At 42.7% G+C, this 20,737-nt stretch overlaps 1 protein-coding gene across 1 annotated transcript in view; it reads left to right on the forward strand.

Annotated features, from left to right (window-relative positions):
* man1a1 (mannosidase, alpha, class 1A, member 1) overlaps window positions 1-20,737 on the forward strand; it is a 156,428-nt gene that overhangs the window by 54,939 nt on the left and 80,752 nt on the right. The window contains exon 2 of the mRNA XM_054760921.1: window positions 4,712-4,808. Coding sequence (XP_054616896.1) covers window positions 4,712-4,808 — 97 coding nt within the window. The remainder of the gene's footprint in view (window positions 1-4,711; window positions 4,809-20,737) is intronic.

Below are 20,737 nucleotides of genomic sequence, written 5' to 3' on the forward strand. Positions count from 1 at the left end.
AGTTGATTACGTGTATTTCCTGCGACAGGGCACCGTGGCACACTGTATTTGATCATAGCTAAAGGCGGAGGAGAAGCGAAGACGGGGAGGTACCGCTGTAATATGGAATTCGTTTGGTTTCGATAGAGCAGGGGTAGGGAACCTACGGCTCGGGAGCCAGATGTGGCTCTTTTGATGACTGCATCTGGCTCTCAGACATTTCTTAACACCATAAAATGTGTTTATTTAAATTTGTTTTCCTGACATTTTCAAGTAAAACATGACAGAAATCACAGTGTTAAAAACAACACGCAAAATATGCATCCATTTTTTTCCAGCTGTCCTTCCCATGTTTTCCATGTCAGACACTAAAACTTGATTATTATTGGGGTTGTCCCTCCTTTGATCTTATAGTCAGCTAGCTAATTGTGCAGAGACAACCCTTTTGATGAAAAAGGGCGCAAAACCATGCAGCACCAGAAGTCGCATTAATGGTAAAAAGTAATTTATTTATTATTGGTCAGCTTCAACATAACAACATTATTACAAAGAAGACATTCAGAGACTTATTATATTCTAAAATTGTTAGTCTTCCTTAAATATGCACACATTTGGTTGTATTCGGTGTTAAAAAATATGATATGGCTCTCACGGAAAGGCATTTTAAAATATGTGGCTTTCATGGCTCTCTTGGCCAAAAAGGTTCCCGACCCCTGCGATAGAGCATGCAAGAGACCATAATATGCAAAGTTAGCAAAGCAACGGTGACGGCAGGTAGGAACACGCCAAATTTGTTCTACCGTCTCAAGCAGAAACACGAAGAGCTGTCCTGAAGCGTGGGAGAGCCAGCTGGCGAGCACTCACCCAGTCGAAAATACAAAAAACATTTGCTCATGGCCTTCCTTACGACAAGAAAAGTAAACAACGGCATGAACTGACTGATGCAGTCATATTATTTAGCCGATGACACGACGCCTTTTCACTTGCTCGAAAAGGACACTATTTAGCTGTATTACTGTTTTGAAATTTGCAGTTGCTACTAAACTGTATGCTTGAATTCTGAATACTTTGCACCGATCTAGTTTGGTAGGCACTAAACGCAGTTTGTTACCAATAAATCAATAAATGTGCTTTACAATTTCCGTGTATTTAATTATATGGGTTAAGGTTTGTAGCTTTTTATACAAAACTCCGCTGAATTTGATTATGTCGTGAAATCGTGATACATCCCAAAAATATTGATACATGCTAAGGTCCGTATCGCCCAACCCTAGTATTAAGTCGTAACACGGAAGTCTTAAAGGATATCTATCATTATATTTGTTTCCTCTTCACAACAGAAATGTAAACCTTTATCGCCTCCTTTCGCCGCCATGCCAGACCCAAACAAATCCCACAATCCTTTGCAAACTGAGCAGTGAGCAGATGCATTAACGACTCAATAGTCCGGTCGGGTTCCTTGTGTTTTTATGTCCTAATGTTTGGGTCGACGCGGGCACATGCCAATAACCTGAAATTACCTTGAATTGGACTTGCCAATGTGAAAAAGGTGTCTACCTAAGAGTATTCACGAGATTGTGGTACATTCAGGAATATCGTGCGCTTGTAAACATAGCGACTGTTGGGTTTTTTTTATTTTGGGAAGAAGCATTCGTGCAGTGGTCATACAAGTGTAAAAAGAAGTAGAGCTGTGTTGATGATAATAAAAGATAAAAACAGAAACAATCTGTTCAAACCAACATGGCGCATTAATACTTTATACTACCTTAGATGTTCCAGTGTATGTACTGTGCTGTATATCAATGTGTTTGAGTGTGCATGTTGCAGTTTTGATGAAGTTTTATCCTTCAGCCCCAACTGGACTTCAGCCTGTGTGAGTCGTGTAGTCAGCGATATTGTATTTTACTTGAGCTCTCCCGAGCCGCTCTTATCTTTGTTTGCGCAGTCAGAGTGTGACAGGTGAGAAGCTAGCAGAGCTGAAAATGTGATTTCTAAGCTGGTCGGGGCCGCCCGATTGACTGCGCAAGGGGCGGACATCGAGCAGGTGTCTCGCTGATAGGAGGACCCGCCAGTCCAGCTGGTGTCTCACACCGGTCACTTTTAGCTGGCTAATTAACAGTAAGTGACGCAGGAGTGCGCTTTTGAGGAGGGAGTCGGCGTGGAAAATGAGAAAGGTGTCGCTGGCGTGCGACTGAAGGAGAGTGGGGGGAGTGCAGGCTGAAGTGTTTTAGCGGGCCTAATCCACAAACCCGCAACGGGAAACTGTGGGGATGCTGTAGAAGCGGGATTAAGCGGGTCGGACGCAAGCGGCGCTGCATCCGCATGTGAGATGAGCATTCACGCCAGCCAAACGCCGCCGTGAAAATAAGATGATTCTCGAAGGGAATAATGGCGGCTCAGCACAAGTGGGTGGCTGCTTGGGTTTGGATTTTAGCAGAGTTGTGCTAATTAATCTGCCAGCCGTCATAATTAGCATTTGAATCGGTCATTTAGCGCCCCCATTCAGAAAACATCATATTAAAAAGCCAATCCTGCTAGAACTTTGCAATTATAGCCAACTTCTATTTGTCTTGTGACTCATACAGAAATATGTCATGGCTCACATTTATTTGAATATTCTACGAAAAAGTATGACTCAAGTTTACAGAATCCTTAAACAGTCACCAGTCAATAATTCAACCTGTCACATTTTTGGCTGATGCAATCAATAAGGAGCTCAAAGCAGGTTCATTTGAGCAGGAGAAATGATCATTATCTGCAGTTTTGTATTCAGGTAGTTGTATTCAGGTAGCTATTCAAAAACATGACAAAAATGCTGTCAGGTGCTGGCAGTGTTACACTCAAAGATGGTCTTATCCAAGCACGAGTGATGCTAGTTCATTTCATTAAATGTTGTGTAGCCTGCATGTACACCATCCATCCATCCATCCATCCATTTTCTTCCGCTTATCCAGGTACAGGTGGCGGGGGCAGCAGTCTTAGTAGGAAAGTCCAGACTTCTCGGTCCCCGGCCACCTCCTCCAGCTCCACCGGGAGGACACTAAGGTGTTCCCAGGCCAGCTGTGAGACATAATCCCTCCAGCGTGTCCTAGGCCTGCCCCGGAACATTCTCCCTTCCCCTTCTCACACCTGGGAGACGTCCAGGTGGCACCCGGACTAGATGTCCGAGCCACCTCAACTGTGTCCTGTCTTTGTGAAGGAGCAGCAGCTCTACTCTAAGCTCCTCGTGGATGAACGAGCTCATCCTATCTCTTAGTATCTGCAACCTCATTCTTTCGGTCACGACCAGCAAGCAAAAAAAAAAAAAAGCCAAAAAAAAAAAAGCCAAAAAAAAAAAAAAAGCCAAAAAAAACCCCACATTCCTTACAAAAATTGAATGTCATTTTATTTGTCGAAGATGTTTCACCTGTCATCCAAAAGGCTTCGTGACGGTCCTGCATAACAATACGTCAAAACAACTCATTATTCCCCCTCCTTCCCATCTTATGTGCAGCGCAGTGTTGCCAACTTCTCCCTAAATCTGGCTACTTTTCAAAAGCAATTAGTGACAAATACAGAGACATTTCCTGGAGTCATTGGGAGACTTTTCTGGTATTTGGAGACTTAACAGTGAAAGCACATGTTCTGCGGCTGCTGCCGAGAGGTACGCCCTGCCTCACAGCAGTCGCAAGCGGTCCAATCAGCAGTGAGAACACGGTCTAGATGCATTCACGAACTTGCAGTGTTAAAAAAATCACAGCACTTGGCGAAGGGAGCTGCAACAAGTAGGCTGAAGAGCCGCATGTAAAGAGCCATGGGTTTCCGACCCCAAGAAAATAATTGTGAGACTCAACAACTGCAAGTCTGAGTCCATGGTTCTCGCCCAGAAAAGGGTGGAGTGCCATCTCCATGTCGGGGATGAGATCTTGCCCCAAGTGGGGGAGTTTAAGTACCTCGGGGTCTTGTTCACGAGTGAGGGAAGGATGGAACACACGATTGACAGGCGGATTGGTGCGGTATCTGCACTGATGTGGACTCTGCAATTGTCCGTCGTGGTGAAGAGGGAGCTGAGCTTTGCTGTGCTTTGGATAGTGATCGAAACGGCAAGATGGCGGGTATAAGCGACCGAAATGAGTTTTCTCTGGAGGGTAGCTGGGCTCTCCCTTCGAGATAAGGTGAGAAGCACTATCATCCGGGAGAAACTCTGAGTAGAAGTGTTGCTCCTCCGCATTGAGAGGATCGAGATGAAGTGGCGCAGGCATCTGGTTAGGATGCCTCCCGGACACCTCCTGGGGATGTTCAGGGCATGTCCGACTAGGAGTAGGCCTCGGGGAAGACCCAGTACACGTTGGAGAGACTGTCTCTCAACTGGACACGTTGGAGAGACTTTGTCTCTCGACTGTCCTGGGAACGCCTAGGGGTCTGCCGGGAGGAGCTGGATGACGTAGCCGTGGAGAGGGAAGTCTGAGCTTCCCTGCTTAGGTTGCTGCCCCTGCAACCTGACCTTTAAGATTACTTACTGGGCCACAAGTAGTACCACTTTTGAATACATACCTTGACCACTAGGTAGAGCAGCTGCACTCTAATTGTGCTTTCGTCCGCTTGTGTATTGGAATGCGGGAGAAAATCTAGAAGATGTCCGGTGGGATATATTGTGGTGGTCTACAGCTTGTGCATATGAAGTTCCATTATTAAGTTGCTCTTAATAACTCACATCACATCTCCTCCTCTTCCGCCGCCTCTTTGCCAACAGATGATGAAACACGCGTGGGACAGCTACACACGTTATGCCTGGGGTTCCAATGAGCTGCGGCCCGTCTCCAAGCAAGGCCACTCCAGCAATCTGTTTGGTGAGTCCACACACACACACGCACGCACACTCACAGATTGATGTGGCGTGGCAGCCACCGGCAGCCTTGGCCTTTCAGATTAGCAGTCAAATTGGCCGTCATTTGGAGCCGTCCACCTATGGATGCTGCTAAATGTCAATGTTATCGTATATTCATATTGAGGGCAGCTGTCTGCGCCTGTCCTGCTAATGAGGGCGAAGATGGGGGGACGTTTTGTGTTTCGCACGCCGCCAAACCGCATTCCTGCCCCTCGAGGTGGATAATTGACCGAATCCGTCATCCGAGCATTGCATAGATCTTGGTTGCTAAAAAGGATGGTAGGAAGGTGGTAAACATGACAATCATGTCATACTTCAACGGACTAGCTGTTCCTGTGCCTAGGCTTGGGAAGTGTGGCCAAAAAGATCGGTTCTGGGACTTACTTTTGCAGACCCGCAAGCTAATGAAGAAAATTAACAGTCGATTAATTCTAGAGATGCTCGATATTGGCTTTCCTCCTGATATCTGATATACCAATTCTGTGCAGCACTTCATTATTGATATCGATTCTGGCGTTTCTATGTGGCACAAACATCCCTGAAAGTAGTTAGCAAAGTATAAAACTCTGAACTAAAACAGTCAGTGAAATTTTACACCGGGCTCAACCAGTCATTTGTTATTTTGCTGTAGGTTCGCTAGCTGCATGTGACTCCAAGTGATTCTTCCTAAGGTGTGATATTAGATGAGGAGTACTAAAGGAAGACATCTTTCTCCAGCTGCAAATTGCATATTGACAATCCAAAAGCGAAACTTGGAAATAATTTCAGACCGCCAACATACAGAGCAAGCAAGCTTGTCGCTGTGTGGAGCACGACGTCATCACTAGAAAAAAACAATACCGATATGAACAGATGTCTCAGCAGCTGATAATATTGGACATCCCTAATGAATTGTTATTTTTGAATTCAAGTATTGTTTTTAATGGGATGGGACTACTTTGTGAATGTTCCGAACTCCCGATTCCATGTCAGTCTTTGCTGCGATGGTGGACGTCTGCATGGATGTACAATCGCTCACACTATCAGGGCTGATAGTTGATACCGTCTCAACAGCGCCTCTGTTGGTCATATCCAACAACTGCACTCCATCAATGTGTGCCAATATTGAGAACAACTTGTGTTATTATACTGGTTTTATTTCATTGCATTCTAGAGAGTGGACAGAAATAAGCCTTTTTAAATTCACGACAGTGCATGATATGCTGTTTGTTGCTACTTTGGAGTTAGTGCACATGTGGATGTGCTAGCTATGTTGGCATCCTGTGACCAAATTATGGCTGACTTTTTTTTTTTTTTTGCCTTCTATTACACTCTGGACGTATGGACGTTTGTACGGAGAAAGGCTTCTTTTTTCATGATAGTGCATGATATGCTGCTTGCTGGTAGTAGACACGCATCATGTGATCAGCGTGTCTGTGTATAAAAGTTTATTACAACTGAATGACCTCACAAAAACAGTAAAATCTGGTAATATCGTTAAGTAAACATTGTCAATCAGCTCAGCTCATAATTGTGGAATAGATTGGTAAAGTGCATTTGGTGCAAAGCACTTTGTAGACATTAAGTGTTGGGGAAAAGGCCAACGCCCCCCCCACATTATGTAATATTCCAAATTAATTGGCTTTAACCATGGCTTTCTCATATTTGGTCAGCTTCTTGTAAATTCTGTCCACTCTTTCCATTACGGGAAGTCTCATTGTGTGCCGGTGAAGCCGTGAGAGAGGAAAGCATCAGCGAGCATACTAATTGTTAGCGTAGCCTGATCATGACTGGTGCTTCCTGCTCTCCTCCATCCCTCAAGTCTCTGCCTGGAAGACGCAAATACAGTTGATCCCTGCACATTCATGGTTCAGCATTCACAAATGTGCCTATTTTTGGTTTAAAAATGGTGATTTTATTCACTCTTCCTCAAATATTGCAATTTGCAAAATAAAGGGAACACTCATTTCACACTCAGTCAAAACTGCTGCGCCGTTATTCAACCTGTCCACTTTGGAAGCAACACAGATTGACAATCAATTTCACATGCTGTTGAGCAAATGGAATAGACAACAGGTGGTGTCTTTTTCCACTTTAATTTTGAGTGTGACTCCAAATCCAGACCTGCATGGGTTAATAAATTTGGTTTCAGTTGATCATTTTTGTGTGATTTTGTTGTCAGCACATTAAACTATGGAAAGACCAAAATATTTATTAAGAATATTTCATGAATTTAGATCTAGAATGTGATATTTTAATGTTCCCTTTATTTTTTTGAGCAGTATATATATATATAAAATGACAAGTCCTTACTGTAAGTACAACAGGCAAGCAGTGTGGATTATGTTGCAGAAGCGCCTTTGCTACCCTGCTAGCCTCTAGCGCTAGCCTGACGACCAGGCTCAAGGCTACACCGAGACTCCCATTCCACGTGTTCATCCATCATCTTACATTATCACTCATTAGTGGTATTTACTGTATACATTTTATACGTCAAAAGCATTGAATAGGTGTGTGAGGCATATTTAGGGCTTAAACCTGGATTGTGTCACCAGTGAACAACGGCAATTGAAGAGAGAAGGGTAGGGTTCTGGAGCAGCTGAATCTAATAATTGCATCAGCCCCACTGCACAGTAGGGAACAACTCTATAGTAGTAGCAATTGATTTATGCCATTTCCACACAAACACTGATATTTTCAAAAAGGCCCATCTGCCCTTCTACGGTGTCAAAAAATGCCTATCCACACGGTGACGTTTATAAGTATTTCTCCACACACGAATATGCATTCACAGGCGGTCATGCGCATGCCAAAGTAAAGGTGGCACTGCAGCCATGGACGATTATGGCAATTTTAAACAATCAGATGCGCCGGCGACGTCATTTCTGTTGACGCACCACAAAAAACATGGCGATGCACAGGAGAAGACACATATGGACTGCTGGCGAAGTAGCGTTCAGTACGTTATTTCACATTTGTCAGCAAAATGTATGGAATATAAAACTGAAAATGGATGAAATATGTTCTTTACTACAATGCTGTGAAGTGAAGTTCATTTTATCGATAAAGAAAGAACCCCATCGGCAGGCATATATAACATATAAGACAGGCACATATAAGAGAGGCACATATAACATATAAGGCAGGCATATATAACATATAAGACAGGCACATATAAGAGAGGCACATATAACATATAAGGCAGGCATATATAACATATAAGACAGGCACATATAACATATAAGGCAGGCACATATAACATATAAGACAGGCACATATAAGAGAGGCACATATAACATATAAGGCAGGCATATATAACATATAAGACAGGCACATATAACATATAAGGCAGGCACATATAACATATAAGACAGGCACATATAAGAGAGGCACATATAACATATAAGACAGGAAAGTAGGTGTATGTTTACTCTTATACACACAAAGTCATTTCATCACGCTTAAAAGCAGCAATGTTATGTTTGCCATTGCACACATTCACCAGAGTTTTCAAAAATCTTCACCCTGTCCTAAAAGCTCAATTTTTAAGGATAAAAAACTCAGTTTGTGTGTGGATGAGAGGCCAAAACGCACAGAAAAATATGCGCTTAAAAAGTACGTATCTGTGTGGTCATGGCCGTAGAATATGTTGTTTGTCCAGTAGTATGTATATATTACTTTGCACTCTGCGTCCTGCTAGCGGTAATTTATGTGCATTTATTGGTTAAATGAGGGACTCAAACTGCTGATGAAACTTCTCAGCCATCCAAGAGGTTGTCTGCCTCCTCAAACTGATCTTAAATCATGTTTGACAAGTGCAAAGATGTTAAAGAGCAATATTAATAGAAGGGCTCGATTTGTTCAAAGCAGGAGAAAGCGTTTGATTCAAGCCTCCTCTGAGGTCTGATTTCTCTTTTCATCTCATGTTTAGACTCGCTGCAACTTTCCTTCTTTTTTTTTTAACTCACCCAGCGTCTACTGGATTGTCATGCAGCATGTTTCTATAAATACCCCTGGAATGGCTGGGACAAATAAGTCCAAGTACAGACACTAACTGTCTTATTCTTGTGCTTGTAGGCTACAATGCATGCTTTCACTCTCAGTGCAGACTAAGGGGTTAACAATGTACAGTTATCATTCCTCACATTCCTCGGTTCACTTTCATTCTAGGGTACAGTAAGGGAACAAAATGCAAAACATAAAATTGCTTAGCTTTTGTGTAAGTAGACCGGCGACGATGAGGCGTTATACTTCCTTAATATGTACCGTGTAGGAACTCGATACCTCTGTACCATACGGAAAAATCACAAGACAAATACAATACATGTATCGTTGGAGCCCTCAATACAGTCAATACCGTGCCCTCCAGAAGTATTGGAACACTGAGGACAATTTCGAGGTTTTTGTTGTTGATGACTTAAAAAACATTTGGGTTTGACATCAAAAGATGAATATGACACGAGAGACCAAACCCAAAAAAAGTTGAAATTAGGGATGCTCCGATCGATCGGCCACCGATCAGTACTGGCCGATTTCCGTGAAAAATCACCTGACCGGCATATGCAGATAATTGCCTTTCAACGGCGATCATAAAAGCCCCATGCGTGCAGTGTAGTGTCGTGCCCTAACTAACATCTTGGGCATCGTGCTCCCCCCACTTCCCTTCACAATGCGCAGGCCACACAAAAACAATCATGTCTGCCGTGTGGAACTTAACTACCAACACATGCCATGAAAACTATCTTGCGGGGGTAGTAGCACTTTAATACGGCATTTGAAGAACAGACACGTGACTGAGTATGGTGAGTTTTGGAGGCTCACGGTGTGATCACCAGTCAAACAGCAGCTATGGCATCCATGTGGACACTCGCCCGTATGTGCGTGACAGTCAGAAGGCTAAGCAAATAAAAAATAATTACATTTATCTGAAACGATGAGCAGCCTTTCTCAGGGGTGGAAGACACTGGGTTCTCCGAGTGCTCTCTCAATTACCTGGATGTCCTGCCAGAGCTCCACCAATGTACTCTGACATCCAAAGTCTCCTTAAAGAAGGCGTCCCATCCTCTGTAGGATTCACCAGTGATATATGTTCTCTTCAAAAAGTAAGTCAAACATGTTTTTTTTTAAATTAAGGTGATTTTGTGGTTCCTTTTTTCATATCATATGGCCATAGCACTTATTATAAATAAATGGAAAACTGTTTTTATCAATAAATGGAAAACTGTTTAATTAATCCATGTGATCGGTATTGGCCGATTTCAGTGCTGGATGATCGGAATCGGCAGCATAAAGCCCTGATCGGAGCGTCCCTAGTTGAAGTATTTGGAAAGACAAATAAAATACAGCAAAAATTTGAAAAAAAACAGCAAAGACTGACGTTCCATCCATCCATTTTCTGTGCCGCTTATCCTCATTAGAGTTGTGGGGGTATGCTGGAGCCTATCCCAGCTGACTTCAGGCGAGAGGCTGGGTACGGCAAAGACTGAAGTTAATACTAATAAAAGGTTGTTGTTTTTTTTTCCCTACAAAATATCAAAGTGGCAACGTTGCATCCTTTCCTTTTTCACTATGTGGTCCTCAGTGTAAAAAGTTTGGGCACCCCTGTGGTAAGTAATAGTCAGGAAAAGTAACTGCATCAGCTATTGTGCACTTGTACTGTAGCATAAGGTGTCCCTCCTCTTGCATGTTGTGTGTCAGTCTGCTGGTTGTTGTTCATAAACTGAGCGCAGACGCGGCCCTCGTCTATCATATCATCAAATGTCTCCGGGCTGTTTTCTTTTCCATGTTTCTCCTTGATTCCCTCATGGCTTTTTATTGCCAGAGCTTCTACCAACATAGCAAAAAAACAAAACAAAATTCAAGCGTTGCTCTGTTCATCCTTTAATATTTCCTACATTGTCCCCTTGTTTGTTGACGCCCAAAGGACACAAGTGAGAATGACGGGGATCCTTCTTTCTGCGCATCATCCCGTTGGCATCTTTCTTCCTTATTGCCACGATGAACACGTTAGAGCAGCTATGTTTTTTCCCCCATTGGACCCCTGTGCTCCAAATGCCTTTTAGAACAAGTCCTGGGGCTGTTTGTGGTCAAGTCCCTTTCATTGTAAAACCAACAGGAGCTGTATCGTATAATGTCATCCATTTTTCATCCCAGGAAGGTCGAGGAAGACAATCTGCCTTAATAGGAGCACAGCGGCTGCAAGGTCAAACTTGGAATAAAACAAACATTGCACCTTTTAGCTGCATTGCAATAATTACAAGAATAATATAAGATACAGGAAGGATTTAGCTTTTTTCTTTTTTTTTGTGGACGGCCCAGTTGTTTTGTTAGCCACCCTTAGCACAGCCCTGTCACTATTCACTCCATTATTTATTTATATATATATATATATATATATATATATATATATATATACTGTACTTTATTACGGAGTCAGCTAATTACTGTTACTATTACACATTCTTTATCCTATTCCCCTATGGTAAAAAAAATGGTAACCTGGTACATGTTCAACACAAGAAGCGAACAAACGACCAGTAAATGCTGAAACACATGTTCCTACTCCTTTTCGGACAAGTTGAATTGTTGTGAATGTGATGTTCTTTAGTGTGACTTATTTAAGCATGTTCAAACTAAACTGAACCATTATCATATAGCCTAGCCGAGTTACCGGGGTCAACATTCTACCCAACCATAATTCTTCAATGTTGAAGGAATTGTAATGAATCAATAAATATACAGTGGTACCTCGGGTTTTCAGGGAGGCATAATTCATTGGTTGGTTGGTTGGTTGGTTTAATTTATTTCGAACACGCATATGTCCGAAAAGGAGTAGGAAGAAGCAGAGCTTATTTAATCCTACCCCCTCTTCGTAGCACATCAATTGCTAATACATGTGTGTACATACAAACACGTGCATACATATATATACACCTACATCTGCACCTACACAAGTACGCACATTTTTACATATACAGTATACAGGTACACAAATGATAAAAAAAAAAGTTTTTTTTTCCCCTTTCTCCATGTTTTCCTCCTTCTCCTTTCCTTTTCCCTTTCTATTTATCCTGTCCTTTCTCTCCTGTTGATATCCACATCGTCTTTAGTGTTGCACTGCTAGTGATGCTGGGTTTGTATACAAGAGTTCCTTTTATTAATTATGTCGAGGTTATTGCTGTGGAATGTAGTCCTTCTCTGTCTTGTAGGGTGTTTCCTCCATTATGCTTATTATCATAGTAATATAATGTTTAATATGCATCCAAATCACTGATATCTTGGACAACAAGCACTCTTGCGACTCCTGGACTTCCTTTTAGTTTGATGTAGATTTTCCCGTTAGTGCTCCAAGTGTTTTGAATCTTTCCTTGCTTCCTCAGGTCTCGTGCTTTCCTGGCGATGTCGGAATTGCGTTTTGTGAGATGCTCATTCATGTAGACGTTGGTTCCTCTTAGCTTCTTTCCCTGTTTCAGCAGTGCAGTTTTGGATTCCCTGTTGGTGAACTTAATGATGACAGGTGTGGTGTTGTTGTGTGGATCACCAGCGCATCTTTGGAGCCGTCATTTCACCCCTCTTAAGATGAGGACCCTGTTGTAGTTCCCCTGGAAGATGACTTGGAAAAACACCTTTAGTTGCAGAACAGTTTGTAGCTATCGATGCGCTTGAGGTCTCGGGCTTTGGATCAGACTTTAGTGGGTTAAACGGGTTTTATGAGTGCTCAACCGTCTTTCTACCCTCAGGTCTTATACTTGGTGGTTGTACTTCTGCAGAGCAGCTTTGGATGCTTTGTCCATGATTGATTTTTGTTTCCCGTTGGGTCTGCTGAATGTGACGTTGTAGATACCTTTGCTTCCAACTTCTATGGGAAAGTAGAACACAGTCCATCCTCTGTTTTCACATTGGGCTACCAGGTCTTGGTTTTTACACTACTTCCTGGCATATGTGTTGGCTAGGTTTTTCCTCTGATGGTGTTACAACCCAGGAGAACATAACATATTGAGTGATGACACAGGAGGCGGGAAAATCAAGTCACCCGAGTTTATTAATGAATAAACTAAATAGATGAAAAAAAAAACTTCCGTTCCTTCCAGTCCAAACAAACAAAAAAACTTGAGGTGAACAGGCCAACCCTATATAAGGTCATCATCCTGTCCCATCACTGCCTCTAAATAAGAAAACACAAACACAACTAAAACCCTAAACAACAGGTGGTCACACCAGGACAAACAAGAAACTAGCGGAAGAAAACCCCAAGGCTGCTGCTCAGCGTCACGTCAGCAGCCAGCGAGAAGCAGCTGAATAGCCCTGGAGCAGGGCGAGATGGAGACAAGCCTGCAGCGGACGAGGGCCGCACGAGCGGAGGAGCGAGCAGAGAGAGCAAGGCACACTGGCACCCATTTATATGCTCCAGAGAAGGCAGAGCCAATCAGCTGCTTTCTGAAAACACAAGGAAAAAAGCACATAAAGTGCCCGTCTCTAACAGATGGGACTGGCAGCTCAACGAGAATGATGTTTTTGGTTGACCTTGAGTAGTATCAGGCCGCTTGGTAGGCTCTACTATTTCTGGGGGAAACACTATTTGACTGTGCTCCTCATCCATCCATCAGGAATAACTAGTCGCAACATCTTTGACTTCATGTTTTGGTAGCGGTCGTACTGCGTTCTTGTGAGTTATGCCACCTGCTGGACAGAATGTGATTGTGGGAGTAAAGCCTGAGGCTTACGTTGTTGGTGCCTTTCTGTTGTTGGCTTATTTGATGTTTGGTGCCAATCCGAATGTGTTCTTAAGGTGCGGTCATATCGCCAATGTCGCCAGCATAGTGCTCTTTTGGTGGTTGCACCGTTGGCGCAGTCCTAAAGTTGGTCTTGCCCCATAGTCTTGGGATTGAAGCTGAAGGGGGTAGATTGTGGTTGGCATTGATCTGGAATGACATAAGTTGGGGAAGCTTCTTTCATGATGTGTCAGCTTGCATGGCAGACTCCAATCTTCTTGTTTCCATTCTTCTTGTTTCTCACAGCCTTAACACTAGACTACGATAGAAATCTCTGACAAATAGAGTCATTTTTCCCATAGGAAATAATGTAAATGCAATAAAAGCATTCCAGACACCCAAAATATGAATGCAAAATATACTTTATAGAGAATAGTTTTAAGTTTTACTTGCTAGAAAACGTAGCAAAACAATTATAAATGAGGAATTAATTGAATAAATGAACATTTAACATCACTTTTTTACCTGATAAAATCTTCATCAAACTAAATGGAGGTCCAGGAGATGCAAGACTGCTTGTTGTCCAAGATATCAGCGATCTGGATACATATTAAAGATCATATTACGATGACAATAAGGGCAATGGAGGACACACCCTACAAGACACAACCATGCAGCTAGAAGGACTACATTCAGTAACAATGACCTCGATATAATTGTTGCAAAGGCCAGCTCAATAAAGAGGAACTTATGTAACTATCCTCGGGGTCACTCACAGTGCACCAAAGACGGAGAATGTGGATATCACCAGGGGAGAAAGGATAGGACAAATACAAAGAAAAGGAAAAGGGAAGAGTAAAGGGAAAGGAAAAAAATAAATAAAAAATAATTTATTTTTTTAAAAACATGTGTACCTGTATACTGTGTATGTGTTGTACGTGTATGGACATATGTGTGTGTATATATACTGTATGTATGTATGTATGTATGTATGTATGTATGTACAGTATGTATGCGTGCGTTTGTATGTATACATATGTATGAATTAGCAATTGATGTGATACAAAGAGGGGGTAGGATTAAATAAGCTCTGCTTCTTCCTACTCCTTTTCGGACATGTAAAACTGTGACTTGTAACGTGGAGCATTCAATGTATGCTGTATGCATGTTCGAAATAAATTAAACCATAACCATCACCTCTACTGAAGTGTCTTGGGTGTGTCATTCAAGATGACTGAATAAACAAGCAATGCTGGGAGTACCATCCTTCTATAATAATACCACCAGATTCAACGTTCTACATTACATGCAATATTGTACCGTAACTGAAACAAACATTTTGTGAAAACTGAATCATATAAAAGGTACACGGTGGCTGAGTGGTTAGCATGTTGTTGGCCACACAGTCAGGAGATCGAGAAGATCTGGGTTCGATTCTCCGCTTGGGCATCTCTGTGTGGCGTTTGCATGTTCTTCCTATGCGTGCGTGGGTTTTCTCCGGGTACTGAAGTGAATTAATAATGGGTTCACTTCTTTGTGAAGCGCTTTTGGGTACCTTGAAAAGCGCTTTATAAAATCCGTTACATGGGGGGTGCCCATGGCTGCTGGTGAGCGTACATTTTTACAAAGAACTTCTTTATTTTTGTTATAAATAGCCTATTTTGATGCAAAAACACTCTGCCTTGTGTGTTTAACAGAAGACCTATACAGTACTTACTACGCATGAATAAAATCACTCGCTTCAGTGGCACAATCCAAAGGAGCTGAGGTGAGCGCTAGCTTTGAACCTTAGAAAGATCATCGGAACCGACAGAATGGAACCTAGGTGACAACCGCGCAGTGGGCCGTGCGATTTTTGGCGTTCCCCAAAACGCTGGGTTTTGTTTTCTTCGTGGAGAATGTAGTTGCGGTGACCATGAAGGAGTAAGATCTCGACACGCATGGAGGACATATGTGGGGTGCACGTGTGGCGCACAACACACACAGGAGTCCGCAAGTGCGACGTAGGAAAACATTAACATTTTGCCCAAACCTGACACCAGCTAAACGTACGAAAGACACACATTGGCCGTACGGACTACGCACGAAGATGTATGAAGTGCGTAGGTTTGTCTTGCAACCTGAAAAAACACGTACGCCAGGGAGTGGGACTAGGAGTCGAGCACGCTAACCGCTGGGCCAAAAGCTTGGACTGTCAACCCAGCGTTCAGCTAGGCTCTTGAAGGAAAATTGCACTTTTTTTTGGACTCATCCACAATCCTTGTGTGAGACATGAACACACGTCTTTTTCTTTTCTGTGCGTTCTAAAGATATAAAAACAGATATAAAGAGACAGCTTAATGTACGTAATGGGACACACCTATTCCGCCTGCAAAGCCTGCTATTAAAACACCTAAAAAAATGGTTTTATGGTATTAAATACATGCTGTGAGCATCTAGTAACAGGGACATTTATGATGTAATATTTGCAGTATTTTGCCGTGTTTTGGTCTTTTAAGCATTACTGGAACGTCCTTCCTGGGCGCATTGATTTCACATAGCAACACAGAAACGGTCCGCAGCCAGTCTACGGCTCCAAAATCAGCCCTCCATGCATTTCTTGCGTTTTTTTGCATATAGATCGGCCGTAGGAGCCCGTACGACTGGTTGTGATGTAGGCTTTAGTGGCTCATAGCTGCTACAAAAAAAATCATGCAAAGTGTGGAAGTGTTAGGTTAAAGATGAGGCCAAGAAAGTGAAGTGCAACCTGTGTCAGTCAGCAGCTTCTTACGTACCATGCCACGACAACCGCCAGCGTATCATTTAGTGTTTTCGTTTCGGTTTTGCTTTCAGTCTCACAAAATAAATGAAGGTACTGTTGTTGCACCCCTACCATGTTTACATATGCATGTTTTAGCCTTTTTAGTTTGAGGTGTAATAAGTTGCAAATGAGATCTGTTTATTTGTCGGTTTTGCCGTTAGCTGTGCTCTAATGAAAATAAACATTCTAGTCTACAAGACTATCGGGTTTTGAATATAAACATGTTACGTGGAAGACAGCCCTAACTCAACCTCAAGTCATGTGGTGAGTAGCTTGTTAAACAACTAGCAGTTGTGGAAAAGATGTTCATGTGTTTCTGAAAGGTCAAATTATTGGCGTGCATCAAGCACGAGAATGAGGAGATTGCTGAAACTACAGAAATCGTTTTAAGAACGGTCCAAAGCTTTAAAAAAAAAAAAAAAGTAGGGGGACAGTGGGGAAACTTTGCTCCATGGTCCCAATCTTCTGTTATCAATACAATATCTTTCAACTTCCGCAGAAGCTTGCGGAAACGATGCCACAGCAAATGGGTGCTGTAATCTAAGCTAAATGTGGTCTAAGGAAATATTAGTGTTGTCTGGGCAGCGTTTGACTAGGATGCAGAGCATAGGCCTCTGCCAAGGGCAATATTTTGTGTTTATGTGTCCATCTGTTTGTTTGTTAGTCTGCATGAGCTGCCCTCCTATGGAGCGTAGCTCTTTGTTTTCATGGCATGTATGGAATAGTGGCTGCGACAGGCTGCGGTTTGTCTTCTGGCTCCCGGTCACTTCCGTCGCAAAACAAGTCAAAATTCATGTCGGGCTGCAACATTGAAGCTGGCAGGCTCGCGTGTACCTCTGCTGCTTCTTCCAGGGCAACATCCTTTCACTATTGAAGCACATTTCAATCTCATCCTCGGAGGTGGGCGCTGTCATGGGCAGCACAAAAATATTTTTATCATGCACCCGTCTGAAAAAGCTCAATGTTTTGGCCTCTTTTTCTCTCCTTCCTATTTCCAGACAAGCCATTTACTGAGTTATGTCATTTGACATTGAGTCCGGGGCCTCGGCTGCAGCACGGCATTGTGTGTCTGAATCCGATATTCAATCTGTGTAATTGAGATGGATGGCGTAATTCTGCCATGGCCTTCCCTCAGGTTTTCACGCCGGTTGTGTGAGGAGGGAGGGGGGAGGCTGGAAGGAAATGATGTGAACACATACTCATCTCTGGAGCTTACGTCATGAAACTGTCATCTCTATGCTCACATTAGTCTAATTAACCCACCAACACGAATCTTCTCAGCCTGAAACTGGAACCGTCTCCCAGGCTTACAACCACATGACGTATTGTAGATCTCGTACCGCTCAAGACGCCCAGACACACTTCTGAGGATGTGCTCACTCCTGTCATGTGGTCCTCAGCTTGGGAACTAAGCACATTGGGGCATTTGGTCCTGATTGACTTAGGTTAGGTTCATACTGCTACTGATCCAGACCAAAGTAAAGATCCATCATCTGTGCGTTTTGTCAGCTTCTCTTCTCTTTCACCTTATGGTTTTTTTTATTATCATCCCAAAAGCTGTCTGGTTGCCATATGCAATTAGTGACAACAACCTGATTGGACTGTGGTACTGAATAACAGTGTCGCGAGAGCTCAAAACATGCCAAGATTACTCGTTTGGAGAAAAGTTGTATCCTGAGAACAGGGCAGACAAGCCAATCAGACTGTGAACTGTGACATGGCCACTAAGAATGATAATACAGTGTAATATGGAAGTAGCAGTGTGCAAGGCATTATCGAAAGTGCACATTAAGTGCTTTAGGTGCACTTTGCAATCCAACCTACCTTGGTGTTCCATGTTTAGCGAGTAGGGGTGCACATTAAAAGTGAAAGTGAAAGTGTTTCTGGCTTGAAGTATCTGCTGCGTGCACCTCCACTTGTACTCAAATAGCACCATGAAACGCCAGTTTGCCGGTCTGAAAGCTGCATAAACCCCTTGACAATGCAGCCCAACCCTTGTATGTAAAAGTGTAAGAGCGTCAACTTGTGGGACAATAAACATTTCAAAAACGCACCTGCATTGTGTTGTGAATCGGTGAAATAGAAGGTTTTTGTCCAGCCATTTTTTCATTGTACTTTTCTTAAAATTAGTGTTAAAATGTCGTCTCATGCATCATCTCTCCTCGTGAGTTGGATGTCTTGTGACACCCCTAGTACTGATGTATTGTATTATGCAGTCATGTGGCAAAACTAGGACTTGACTGAATGACATTTGTAGCACCCCCTATGGGTCGTGGTGAAAATGCCTTGGAATACATGCTAGCATACATGTAATACAGATATCCTTAAAGTCTTAATAGTCATTGGACAAACAGCCAATGACTTATGGACAGTTTAGTTGCCTGTGGCCTTGCAAGAACTTTTAGATTGATGTTTTTTTTTACCAACCCTTCTCAAATTTCACACGCTGTTGTTGTCAGTCCCCTAAAGGTTTGTACTGAATCTGGTGATGGGGCAGAAGACCTTAAAGTTACAGTGCTGCGTGTGAAAAATGTCAAGTCAATCCCACTTATATGGCCAGTCAAACTTTGGGGTTTACTGACAGCGCCACCATGTGGCGTATTTGTGAGGAAAATAATAGCACAACCCCCACAGTGGGGGTAAATGCTTTTCAAAAAATAAAAAATAATTTTCATTTGAGCCATTTGGGAATAGCTCACTGTTGAAACAAGTTGAGATGCTGCAGAAATCCTCTAAAACCGGTCTCGGTCTATTTAGTTGGTGCTCACCAGGGTTTGGATGGTCTTCACAGATGATGAAGGAAACCCAAGTATCAGAGAAGCAACACAGCCGTGCCGTTCAGCGTTCAGTGTCACCTAAGAAAAGTTGAGTGTCTGGTAGCAGCAGTAGCAGGACTCAAGTTAAACACACTGCGTGCTTACGCTTTCTGCCTGCCATAACACGATTAGCTGACAGCTGAGCCATCACTTTCACTCCTCCTCCAAACCCCTTATTGATGGCTTCTCAAAATCATCACCATCCGCAGCGAGGACATTGGGAAGTGAGGTTGTACGATTCACGATGAGACTTCAAAGTTTGAGCTAACAAGACAAAATGAAACAGCGGCAACAATCTTTTTAATATCAGTGACACTTGACTGCTGAGTCAGGATGCAGCGCCGGTATTCATTTGTCTTTGCAGCGAGATCTGGAGAGAGATAGAAAGAGAGAGCAAGGTTGTGTCTTCACATAAGTCATTTCTGAAAGTGTGAGGCCACAGAGAACCAAGAGGAAAATAACAGGAAGCAGAAGCGGAACTCACAGAGGAACTTCTGACACGGTACTTTGTCCTCCAGCACACTCGTGACACAACATTGCAGTTCTCTGATGTAAGCCTCGTAGACAACATGTCAGTAATAATACAGAGGGACCGCTCATGTCCAACGCTGCTGAAGTCACAGCAATCATAATTTGCCTGAAAACTTTGCGGAAAATAGTTCAAGCCACTTGTTAGCAAAGTGAACAGACTGCTTTGTTTTTACCTTTGACTGTTCTTCTTCCACTTGGGTGACAGTTAAAGGACTGTATGCCACTGGCGCAAGATTGCATTTTTCTCAACCCAAAAATAGAACACCAACACCACCGGTTGAAAGAACAGTTTGTACCAAATTTGTACCAAATTTGTACCAAATGAAACCTGCATAAAAATTGGCGTCAATTTTTCCTCCGCCGCTGTCTTAGACTAACAATTTTTTCGTCGAATAACATTCGTTGTTTGTGGTATTTTTTTTTTCTTGTGAGAGCAGAGCTGATGGCAATCCCGACAAACAGATCTCATTTGCGATATTTTTTCCACCTCAAAGAAACAGACTAAAACACCCAGATAAGCAAATAAACATGGTAGTGTGCAACAACAGTGCCTTCATTCATTTAAGTGACACAGAAAGCAGGACGAACAAAACCAAAACACAGTCGCTGTTGGTGCACATCATCAACTTGGCAAAACTCTGTTAGCAGCCTCATTTCTTGCATTAAAATTCACTGTCTGGATATAAAACCAAGTAAGAGCCTTACCTGTTTTAAATGATACGCCATGTTGGTTGCTGTGGTGTGATGTGTAAGAAGCTGCTGACACAAGTTGCACTTTCTGGCGTCATCTTGAACCTTTTCAAAAGACTCCCACACTTTTTAGTAGCCAGTATGAGTAGGGTTGTGAACGATAAACCGATGCGACCGGATATCCTGTTTGACAAGCACGCGATACGGCTGCACCGGTAGAAGGCTCTTGGATGGATAAGAGTCCTCCATAAATCCTTAGATTAATGGAATGTCTAATTTATTTGAAATATCACCCAAATGGGTCGCATTAATTTATTAAAAAAAAGTTCTGTTTGTGTTTTTTTTAAATAAAAGCATTTGAAAT

The sequence above is a fragment of the Dunckerocampus dactyliophorus genome, chromosome 19, assembly GCF_027744805.1.
Source record: "Dunckerocampus dactyliophorus isolate RoL2022-P2 chromosome 19, RoL_Ddac_1.1, whole genome shotgun sequence".
Taxonomy (NCBI): domain Eukaryota; kingdom Metazoa; phylum Chordata; class Actinopteri; order Syngnathiformes; family Syngnathidae; genus Dunckerocampus; species Dunckerocampus dactyliophorus.